We start from the raw sequence: 12,560 nt of genomic DNA on the forward strand, positions 1-12,560 counted from the left end.
AGAGCCTCTCTCCCTCTCGCCTCGCCCACTCTCCATCCCCTGTCCCATACCCCTGAGGCTCTGGAGCAGAGCAGACCAACACTGGGGAATCGATATTCTCACCATCACTCTCTCTTCCTCTCTGCCTCTATCTCTCCATCCCTCGCTCAATGTCTCCGTGGCCAGCATGCTCTACTAATAAATGGAGGGCAAGGCTTTCAGAATGGAGGAGAGGACACCGGTAAGGGACGGTCAGGGAGAAGGAAACGGAAGAAAGTGGGAGGAGGGGAGAGCAACACAGTTTGTCTCTGCTCTCCTGTTCTTCACCATCACTTTTCTTCTACAGTTTTATCATATGCGCTTTCTCCCGCTCACTTCCTTCTTTTCTATCACTCTATCACACTTTCCATGGATAAAGGTCAGTTTAAGCGAGTGGGGTATTTTTAGCAGTGCCTCTCCAACTCTGCGACTCACTCTTGCGCTTTTCCTCTCTTACCCCCTCCCCTCCTCGGGTGAGACAGCCCCGGTTGTGACAGATGAAGGAAAGAGATTGAAAACATTCTATGGAAGAATTTGGTTTCATCCAACAGCATGTTTTATTTAGATAGAGCATCCCATAGTGATCACATTCCTCTGCATGGTGAAGCCAGGTGGCTTTTAAACACTGTCAACAAAGGAGTGTTGTAGCGCATCATTTTTTTTTAAATCCTCGTGTATCACAAAATCTTCTCTTGAATTTGCCGTTAATATTCTTTGAATGGCTTGTTCAAAAAAATATCAGCCTGGTTTAACCAGCCATATGAAATATTGTTGGGTTATGAAATAGATTTATGTGTATGATTGTTTTGATGTGTGTTCATGAGTGCAAACGCATCTGGTACGAATGTGAGAGAGAGTGTGTGCGGATGCGCGTGCATGCGTGTTTGCGGCAGCAGTTCAGGGCTGCTCAAAGCATGCTGGGAAGCCTGTCACTGCAAATCAGGCAAGGGGAAATCACCCAAGTGCACAGAGGAGAGAACCCACCATCCCCCACTTTCTCTGTCTGTCTTCCTTTCTCCATTACTCCCTCGATATCTCTTTTTCTTTCAAACACTTACGTATACTCCGTCGGCTCTACCACATGTATCGGTGGTTTACGAAAATGTATCTGAGGCAAAAATAAATGAGGAAGGAAAAGTTTTGTTTTCAGTCGTTAAAATGTTCTTGTCTTTTTGTAGAAATTCCTAGTTGATCTGTTTTGGATCTTTTTGCTCCAATGTGTCGCTGTAATAGTTGGACATTTATTTTCACCCATGCTTCAGCCCATAGTTAAAAAAATAAGAAGAGAGGAGTAATGGTGACAAAGAAGGCAATCACATGTACAGTAATACTTCTCATCAGGTTTCATGTTTCGTGCCTAACTGTCAGAAAATATATCCTCTTTTTGTGTGCCAGTTTTATAATGAACCACAAACTGCAATTTCCACTTTTGCTATCACGGCACTGAACTGTCAGTAACAACCACAGCTGCTTGGAATTTGCAGAAAGCATGCAAAACATGTGAAATATTATTTATTTATTAGTTTATTCAATTGCTGATCTCGACTGTTAGACCATCTTATCGCATCAGTAATCTTGCAACTCTAATGCATTTTGATATGTCTATTTCATTTTTGAATAGAAAGTTTGAACATCTCATAAAAGCACCTAATGGTCAGCTAAGAAACAAATAAAATAGACAACTATTTGAGAAGCAAGGCAATTTTATGCATAAGGCTTTCATTTTAAGTCGCAAAATGAAAACATTGATAAATGTGAATATAAGCAAGAAAACTAGAAACCAAGCAAAAATAGAACCACAGAAATAGTACTCGTTCCACTGGCTTTATGTTTCCGTCATTTAACAAAGCCTTGAATAATTGTCATCACTGTAAAAACAATGGCACATGTTATGGTTAGAAATAGGGTGACATCTTTAGGAGAGATTTTGTTGTTTATTTGTTAGATGACTGTTGTCATAATATATCCATCTGAAACAAAGTCAATTAAACTGCCAAAATTAATAATAATATCAGTGAATAATATATCAGTTAGTCCAACATTACCTGGTTGCTTTAGTAGAAAGTGGTTTTCTTATTGGCACAGTGTAATGTAATAGACGCTCTGTGTGGGCAGGACGGGAATGTTTTCATTGTTTTTGGTTGTAGTTTTTCTTCACTGTTAAACACTTCCAGTATTTAATCTGCTCTCTATGTCCTTCACAGGCCTGTTACACGTACACCAGGTACCTCACCTGAACTGTCTGGCAAACCAGCTCCCTGACCACAAGGACCTGGCTTTTAAGCTCAAGAGAAAACAGTTCAGCATTGAGGTTTGTTGAAAACCCAGCAGATTTGAGATTTCAGTGGTTTTATTCTGATTAAGACATTTTTACTGTTTTACTGTCTCTCCGTGACATTTTTTTATTTTCTTTGACACCCCAATTTAATTTCTATTTTGTTTGTTTCATGAGCTACTTTTTGATCATTAACCAAAGCACGCAAATTTACTTTTGTTTGGGGGGGGGGTTTGTGTGCAGTATTATTTCTTGTCTTACTTTTGCTCATAAACAGAGATTGGAAAGTCTTTCATAAAAGGAATGTTTCACCAACCTGTGCTTACTTTTCGCTGGTATTGGGTGGTAAAAACAAAAGTGGTTATTGATTACTGTTGCTGCCATGTCTACTACAGTGTACCATCAAGTGTGCAATTCGGTAAGAAAAGTCTATCCTTATAAATATGTAATGAGGAAACACTCATGGGAAATCAAAAAAGGTATAGTTAAACTTTGTTTTAATGTGTGAAAAATGAATTTGTCGCTTTATTTGATCCTGATCCATGGACATGTCTTGCATGAATTATGAAAAAAATAAACTAAGCCTAGTTCTCTTGATATACAGAAATGAGGCAGATAATACAGTTGCATGAACTACAATAGCTGTGGTCAAATATCATTGTGATACCCACATATCCCAAGAGACTCATTGGTGCAGTATCTGCATAAATACACAAATGCATATATATTTAGCACATAATTAATATGGTGCTGTTTGTGTTTCTTCATTCATTTTGATTTATTGTTTGACATCTTTATTTTTCCATCAGAGTTTCATCCATTTTACATGCGCCACATCATCACTCTCACCCAGGGCAATCAATCTGTCACTGAACTACCACTCCGGAGACAAATTAAGGGGCCCTCCTCTTAGCTCAGGCTCATGATTGGTCCTCATTACATTATCATTACCTTATCACAGCCTCTGGTCCTTGGCTCTCAGTGAGTTCTATTGTCTCAGGCAGGAGGTGAAGGGGAGGAGAGGAATGCCCACCCTACCCCCAAACTTCCCCGCATCCCACTGTCAATCCTTTCATTTTTTTTTGGGCCTGCCTTCACCATCCTTCTAAGCCATTCTCCTGTCTGCATCAGCCTTCTCCCTCTCCTTTCTCTGACCCAGCAAATAGGCCACCCCACTATAGATTTATAAGGTCTGTAAAAGTCAAGGTGGTTATCCTCAGTGGTCTTTTAATTGGTCCGTGTAATGGGCAGGCCAGGGAGAGAGATGCCGACAGAATCCCTGTAGCTCTGTGGGGCCTGGATACCATGTCATATATTCCAGCAGTACATTGTTCAGGCCAAGCTTTGTCTGCCTTCTTGTTTAAAGAGCTTTATTGGGGTTTTTTTCTCTTCAGTTGAAGTCATACTCTAACATTGGCCTTTTGAACACGGGCCTCGAGGAGAAGGATAGCCACATTTTTAAGAGGCTAAAATGACTGTAATTGTTGGCACAGGCAACTACTTAATATGAAATGTCAATCACAATCCTTAGCCATGACACATGTTTGTGTGTCAGGGAGTTTCCCAGAGAACTTTGGATCACATCATCAGTCATGCATCAAATCAACTAAAACGCACATTAGTCATAGTAATGCCCTATTATGTTCATGTGCTGGCACAGTCATTGGCCGTCATTAACACGCGTATCACCCAAGATGGAAGTGTCACGAAGGTATGAGCACATGCTTGCTCCAGAGCTTGTGTTGCGAAGACACTGATGTCCATGAGGTCGCATGCAGGACTACTGTTGTGCTCTGTCTATGTGGTTTATTGTGTACAGTGTTTGACCTGTTGGTCAGCTGCCTCGGTGGGCTGCTGATTGACACATGCAATGGTGATTGGATTCTAAGCCCAGTGTCTGACATGTGACAGCCCACACCATTCCTGCTAATCACCTCATTTACTCCAGCCATAAGGCGTCACCGCCTGGGGCCACGAAATGCAGCAACCGCACTACTGCTTCAGTCTTCATCCACACATCCTGCTGCTGTGCTCTTCTTTAACGTTGGCTTTTTTGGGATATTTGAAAATTGTTGAATCATCTATCAGGATTACTTTGTGGTGGTGAATGACAGATGATTGACAACGCTTGGTCTTCACCAGATGGGTCAGGCAGCGACATGTCATCATAGCTGCACTTGCAGTGGTGACTAATTTCTTAAGTCACACCTATTGTTTATCACTCAGGAAATGCAGAAATTGTGTGCCAGCAAACAAAGTACAAGTTTTTGTGTGTTGTAGTGCTTATTATTGTTTTATCTCATCTTATAGGTTGAAGTACTCGCATTCCATTTCACATACCATGTTCACTTCTTTCAATATTGTGCTAATTCTGTGTTAAGGTTACCATAGTAACACTTGACTTTTTCTGGGAGTTCAAGCTGCGGTTGATGAACACTCATTAGCTATGATGCCTGAAGCTAGAATTAACCCATGGCCTTGTCTGAGCAGGTAGGGGAGTGTTAAGGTGTTTAGCCAGGATTAACACACACTCATAGGCATATACCGTCGCTTGTTCCCACACATAACTATATTGACGTTCCTGCAACAGCACACGCAAACACTTTTTGAGAAACGCGCACGTCATAGGTCATCGAAACTTTTCCAAGCATGCAACGCGTTTGAGAATTCTCAGTCAGTCATGTTCAGTTCGCACAGGCTTCTGTCACTAGTTGCACAACACAAGATGCTTTGAGGATGGAGCGCTGAAGAATGCAGATGGTACGCAATTATATTCTCTTTACCTTTCTTTGACCCTTTAAACTGACAGGCGATGTGCCTGTGGGGTATTGGGCTGCCAGGGCAGGTCACAGTGTCAAATACAGTATAAGACAGGGATTTGTGTCAAATTAGTTGTCTGTTAGAGAGCCTATTGGGAGGTGTCTGTTTTACTGACAAGCCATGTCACTGTGGCTACGGAGACTATAAGCAGAAAACATCTGATTTTTAAGAACCCCATTTTTCTCTCTCTCTCTCTCTCTGTAGTATATTCGAGTAAAGTTCTCCAAGAAAGATGTTATCAACGGAAGTTGAAGTTGAAATCCAAAAGAGACTCAGATTCAATCAAGTAAAGGAGTTTTATTAAAGTTACTGGCCTCTAGTAATAATGAGACTGTGGGTGTGCTGATGAAGACTGAACTGGAACATACACAAAGCATCATTCAGGAAATAGGGCGCCCATAGCTTCAACGGTACCAAGATGCTAGCCAGACTTCATGAAAGTGGCGCTTTAAGGCTTGTTCACATTTATTCTTCAATCTCAAAAAGAAATAGGTTCCGTTTTCCTTATGGTAGTTTGAACTGTTGTGAAATAATTACCTTTTTCTTTTTATATGGCTCTTCTTTTTCATTGCATTCTTTAACAACATGTTCCTCAAACACAGTCCCCTAGATTTTTGTCTGAATACTCAAACACAAATGCTTCAAAGACAGCCATAGTCATCTCATGTTAATCACAACCTGGTGTTAAATCAAGACTGAACTGAATTGTTATGTTGAACAATGGGTGCATGTTTTGGTAAGTTTGACATAAACTCAATCCAGCAAAAACAACTTGAGATGTCCAAGGCCCAACGCCACCTGAGCGTAGCGTCGGCCAGCTGAGAGAGTTTCTAGATGAGTAAGGCTTAGTAAGGAGAGAGCAGTGAAGGAAATGAACATGATAGTGCTGAGTAGAGGGAGACTTAAGGGGAACAGGAAGTCAAACTGAAAGAGTCCGAGGGAGGTGTATGGAGTAGGTTAATGTTTCTTGGCATGTCCTCAAAACGTCTTTAAGACAACGCCTGTGTCTACCCCCCGTTGAAGCCTGTGGGTGCCGAGGGAAGGGTGTTAATGGACCTATGTGAGGAGCAGAGCGAAGGCTTGGAGAGGAGGGGGAAGGCATAAGCGGAGAGAAGCAGTTAAGTGATTCTCAGGTCAGGTCTAATTAAAATGAGGGCTTTTCCTCAGAGGCACCAAACCGTCTTATTGAGAGAGAAATAAAAAGAGAGGGAAAGAAAGAATTGCAGAATGCAGAATGACAGAGACAAATCCCCAGGGCTCGTCTTTGTATTTGTTTATATGTATGTTTGTATCCGTTGCCTGATCGTATAACTGCTTTCCTCGTGTCTCACATATTGCTTGGTGGTAAATGTCTCAAATTTGCCCATTTGTAAAAGAACTCATATAGAATAAAGCAAGTCTTTCAATATTTACTTTCAACACCCTGTGGTACTAACCATTTACCGACTGAGATCAAACTAAATTCAATCATTGATCTTACTGGGTGTCCTTTTAGTGGCAGGTCACAAAATCTTTTTGTCCTCTGTATACCGGTTTGTGATTCTTAAATCTGCCTTGGGAATCACAGTTAGATGGGAATGGACCATCGAAATAATATTCCAGTTGAATCATTTATACGTCCTCCCCTGGTGTTCACCAACCTCTGTCGCATTTGGGAATGAGGTGTGCTTATGGTTTGTGCGTGTATGAAAAAGAGAGCGAGAACTCAGCACAGGCCAGTCAGTAGCACGCGATCGTAGCCCTCAGCTGAACAATATTCACAACATACATCAGATTTGCATCTATTATTTAACAGGGATTTTATCTATTCTGCAAATGTGCATGTGTGTTTGAAAAGGCCCCATCTCGTAAGTTCTCTGTCTGTGCTGGGCGTTTGTGACTGCAAATCTGTGCCTGTTTTTTCACTCTTTATTTTTCATTATTATTAATATTATTTTGAAGCAGTTGTTTTATTACCTTCAAATTGTCAAAGTGCTTCAGCTTTGTTGTGGCAGGTATTTGTATTCATTCAGGAAACCAAGCGCACTCGATAAATGACATAAGGAACCACAGAAATGTTGTGGGTGTAATTGTGAATGTGGCCCCCTCCATAGTCGTAGATATTGTGACAAGTCACTGTAACCTGGATATAGAAAATGTGCTTGTGCTAACAAGGTCATAGTTCAGAAATCTCAAAGGACACTTGCTGAAACAGTCCAAATGAGCGTTTTATTTTTTTCTTCATTATTGCCAAATGCCTTGGGAGAAAAAGCCACAGCTGAAGTGTTTACTGTAGCCAAGTCAAAGCTCAGGAAGAGAATATCTGGGACAGCCAAATGTGCTGCCCTCTATACTATATCAACAAAATGCCGAAACACTTCTTTCAAAGAGACAATATTAAAGAAAAACAAAACAAGGCATATGTGTTCCTCCTGCCAGACTGAGTAAGAGTCGGGTCTGCCTGAACTCGGCCTGGAAGTGAAGCTGTTTCATCAGTGAGCAGTGAACCTTTAACATGGTCCATGCACCACTCAGCCCCCATCAGACTAGACTGGCCACATTGGACTCAGACCTGATTAAAGTAGCCCCAGTTGTCTTCAGCTCCCATTAGAGATAGGAAAAGGGGCTACAACACAAACGCCACCCTACATTCGCGGGGTCTTGTGGTACTATAGGGTATGTGTAAGTGTGTGTTCGTAAAAGGTTTCCTATTAGCATAATGGCAGTGACTGGCTAACCATAGGCCCCCTGGTGCTTATAAACTGGGTCTCCGCTATATCTCGTTCATCCTCATTTTATTGTTGTTTCATTTGTTTTATGAAATAGTGTCTAATCTCGCCTTGGGTCCATGCCCTTTGTGTGCATCCCTGAAAACAGTTTGTGAGAGTTGCAAATGAGGTCAGTATAAATCTCCTCAAAAATCCTTGTAGTCAACAAACTTAAATCATTTTGTGTTTTAGTCTGTATTGTGTAAATAGATAGTTTAACTTGGTTGCAAAAGTGCTCAATTTCTGTGACATTTGAAATCTTAGAAACTCTCTAAATTAGAGTGCACAAAATGTTTTTTCTTAGAATTTGCAATTATTCATATTATGTTTTGATCATTTAAAGTACAGACTGTCAGCCCTCAGGGATCCACATATGATACACAATATTTAATATCCCCATTCTAAACGTGTTCAGAAACATCATCAGTATCATCACTGAGGCTTCACAAAATAGTGGCAAAACCGAGTGACTGTCTCATTTTAAATGACACAGCATCCTCACCGCTGTTGGTCCAGCCAGAAAGTTAAAATTGCCGTCATGAGCACAAACAGCTCCATGGTCGGTGTGGTTCAAAGGTGGAATGTTGATCCGGCGCAGGAGCATCAAACTCAGGAAGGCTCTCTGCGTGGGTCCTAAAAATAACTTTCCCACACTCTCACCGCTCAGTGTCCTGGGGGGGTCAGAAAGAGGTGTGTGTGTGTGTGTGTGTGTGTGTGTGTGTGTGTGTGTGTGTGTGTGTGTGTGTGTGTGTGTGTGTGTGTGTGTGTGTGTGTGTGTGTGTGTGTGTGTGTGTGTGTGTGTGTGTGTGTGTGTGTGTGTGTGTGTGTGTGTGTGTTCCCCCTGTGCTCGTTCAGTCTATGTATTCTAGGCTTTTATAATGTGAATAAATGTTAAGAGACATCAGAATTTATGAAATCAGATGCTTTTCACGTTAATTTAAAAAACAAGTTTGTGACGATTTAGCCTTCCTCTGCTGTGGTTTAGCAACTATTCTGCATTTGTGCTCTCATTTATTGAAGAGTGCAGTTGAATAGATATTTGCTTTCCTTTAAATACATATTAGGATATACCCTGTTTGGATTGAAAAGGTAAATGTCTAGATCTACCTGTCACTATGTACAGTCTCTTGAGACATGCTTTTTTTCTGTTTTGTACATTCATTTGAATGTAAAAAGAAAATGACAAAATTATATTTTGGTACACTAAACAGAATTCTTAAAGAATCGGTGCTGACCGTACGAGTACTTTTACTGACCCGCAACTCCGAGAGCACGATCACAGACAGAATCTACCTTGTGTAATAGCACTGCAACAAGTCATCCTCTATTTGACAGCCTTTTTAAAAATTTATTTACATAAGCTAAGACTGTACAGTTTATGTTTTAAAGAGCCCGCAATAGAGATAACACAATGATGCACAGTGTAATTCATGATCCTGTGTGTCTGCAGTATTGTTTTACTGGCTCACCTGTTCAGAGAGCCACTTTCTCAACACTGTTGACCTTCAGTTAGTACCTCCGATGCCAGCAAATTATTCTAAAAGAGGTGAACATATTGACCCGTTCATCATGCCTCTGTGTCATTCAAAGGCACAACAGCATCAAAATAAACTCGCTGAAAAAGGTAGATTCACAAGAAGAAAGTTGGTTTCTTAGTTTCTCGGTCTATGTTGGTGATCCTCAAATTGCTTTTCTGTTCACATCAAACTACCACCTCTCCTACTAAACTACTGTCATTAAAAAGCCTTTTCGGATCTGTAGACAATCATTGTTAAGCACTGGACTTCTTGGTTTGCATTACAAAAAGTAATCCTCGAAATACCAGATGAGGTTGGACCCGTTGTCTTTTTCTAAACACTTTCTCTGTCAACAATCCCTCAATGGTTAAAACAAATTGGGTGTCTGGATTCTTTTTCATTCTCGTCAACTATGAGCACACCATAAAGACATTTGTTTTAGCTAATCATGGGAGCTACTTAACCCTTGCAACTGTGAATATGGTTGTATTCAAAAAGGATTCACCCGACAGTCAACACAGACTTGTTTAACGTGTCGCTGGCCATTGAAGGAAACTCGATAGCCGCTGAATGTAGTGGTGTTCATGAATTTTATGAGGGCAAGTGTCCGTGTCCTTCAGAGTTCACAGGTGGCCAATGAAAGACCCTACCAGATGATGGAGGATAGTTAGGACATATAGAGCTCTGAATAGGCTTTAATTATATGCAGTGGATGAGTCTCAAGGGCTCTTGGAAGGACGAGCCTTCACTTCAAAAGCAAAGTCAGACCAGGTGACGGTGCCTCAATGGAAAGTTTGCTACGCCTTCATGAACTCAGGAGCATGTGGGAGTCAGCGGCCATGTGGTCATGTAGCAAAAATACAGCACTTTGCTTTGTGGTTTTCGCAGCGCGTGCGTCCGTGCGTGTCGTGAGTGTGTGTGTGCGCGCTATCTAGCACACACATGCGTATATGTGTGAAGGTGGAGGCGGAGGGAGCAGTGGGTGGGAGAATACTCCAGTGTGTGGCTTAACCAAACTTTCCTTTTGTCCCAAACAATGATGAGTGATGATGAGTGACAGGGGTGTTAGGAGTGGGATCTGGGGAACAGAATGCGGTTAAGCAGCGCTCACCCAAACGTACACAAAAGGCAGCAAAAGGTCAAATCTGAGGCAGGCTTCTTATCTGTTGGCACATAATATTGCTCCATATTATGTATGAAAAATTACAGCATTTTGGGGGTTTTTTTCTTGTTTTATTTTTTGCTTTGCCCAAATTGTCATAGTGATTATAGCTCTATACAGATTTACAGCAAAACAACATTGCTGCTTTTTCATTGTTCACTTTCTTCCACTTTTATTTATAAACACCAACTCCTAAAATACTTAAAAATATTTTTTCGTCTCATTCCACTTGTTTTGATATTCATTCACAACAAAAGTAGCTTCAGAATAATCTTCACCTCTTCCTTCTTTAACTTTGTCCTGCTGACTTTCCATGCACTCAATCTGTGGCAAAAAAAAATAAAAAATGTGCACAGTTGTCCTTTTGTTACACAAAATCCATACATTCTGCTTACACAGCTCAGCCAAACACACAGAAACCCCTCCTTTTACCCCCATGCACATTATGCCCCACTGCCAGCTAGGGACGGGGAGGACTTGCGTGCAAGTGTTTCCCAAGAGGCATTGGGAGACTCGGGGTTCTGAGGCCCGGGGATGGCGCTAGATGGCGGTTAGAGAGGAACCAGTTTTTTTTTTTTTTTTTTTTTTTGCCTACTCTCATCCTCCCCCTCCCCCTTTCTGAGCTCAGGCAATGATCGTAATGGGGGGTGACAGCTCACCTCTCCCTAGCGTGCCTACAGACCTCGGAGCGTTATACCCCCCCGCGTAACCCTACCACCACCCCCAAGTCCCGGAAGGCCACAAAGGTTACTCCATATGTTAGTCTGAGGATTCTTATGAATCTTTTTTTTTTCTTTTTTTTTCTTTCTCAGACAAGTGTATTTTCTGTGAGGCTTTGAAAGACTTCTGTGCAAAACATTAAATCTTATGTGACGCAATTCTACCCGATCCCTTCATCTTAAATACATATATCTGTCCTCAGTGGAATCTCTCCTGTTGTTTTATTTATTTTTGCACTGTCATCCTTTACCTCCTGTTCTGTTCTTCTGTGTGAGTTGCGACTCAGTGGTGTGAAAATATCCAGGGCCTGGAGTTTCACATCTATTAAAGGCTTCATGTTTGGTGAAGGGAAGTGATCTGATGGCCTGATGTTGTACGCTCACTTACACAGAATGTTTGAACGGGGACCGCATGTACGCTTGCTTCATCACCCACCGTGAAAGTGTGCGAGCGTGCATGTGCTTGTGTCTTGTATGCATTGTGTGCAGATGCCGGTACCGACATGCCTTACTGTTTATTTTTTTTTAACTTATGAATGAACTTTGCTCAACATTAAGGAAGGACAAACATCGAGCTCGGCTCATTTGAATAGGTTGACAACCCTAATTTGGTTGTGTGTTGTGCATTTTTAAAACACTCGGACAGCATTAAAAAAAAAAAAACTGACGAGAAGGCAAAGGTAACACAATGCAAAATTAGATTTATTTTTATTTTTAGTGCAGTCAATTCACTCCTGAACAGACGCATTCATTTAAAAATGAGGAGTGTATATATTGCGTGCTTAGACGAGTGAAGAGCAGTGTTCAAAAGCATGTGTCGCAGTAAATATTAGAGCAGGCAGAGTGTTAGCAAGGTCAATTTGTACAGAAAAAAGTGCTTTCCCATCTCAAACTCACTCTCTGTCCCTCCTTCTCTCTCCTTTTCTCTTTCTCACTGTTTCCTCGTTGGAGGCTCTCTCCCTTCAGTCACCTTTTTACAGTCATAGTCAGCTCTTTAGGAGCATCACTTTCTGCTCGCGGGATCCCAGTTCCAGTTTAATAGTCACCACGACATATGATTCCAGACACAAAGTCAGCTTGGCACCTTATGCGCTCATGCTTGCTTTAAGATGTTACAATCACGGTTATCATTCAAGCTCACTGTGAAACCAAACTTGCCACCTCAACCAACAAAAAAGGGACTGGCAATCGAGTTTGGATGGCTTACAGAAGTGCACAGGGCAAGCAGTATTGCTGTGGGAATCAGTCTGCAATGTTGGAATATGTGAGATAAGTGCCAAAGAGGTTGTGTGCAGCTTCCTG

At 41.5% G+C, this 12,560-nt stretch overlaps 1 protein-coding gene across 1 annotated transcript in view; it reads left to right on the plus strand.

Annotated features, from left to right (window-relative positions):
• elp4 (elongator acetyltransferase complex subunit 4) overlaps nt 1-12,560 on the plus strand; it is a gene marked incomplete at its 5' end in the record, with an annotated part of 53,059 nt that overhangs the window by 20,087 nt on the left and 20,412 nt on the right. Inside the window, one exon of the mRNA XM_080495533.1 lies at nt 2,223-2,329. Within this exon, the coding sequence (XP_080351659.1) occupies nt 2,223-2,329 (107 nt within the window). The remainder of the gene's footprint in view (nt 1-2,222; nt 2,330-12,560) is intronic.

This window comes from Blennius ocellaris (assembly GCF_963422515.1).
Source record: "Blennius ocellaris genome assembly, chromosome: 1".
Taxonomy (NCBI): Eukaryota; Metazoa; Chordata; class Actinopteri; order Blenniiformes; family Blenniidae; genus Blennius; species Blennius ocellaris.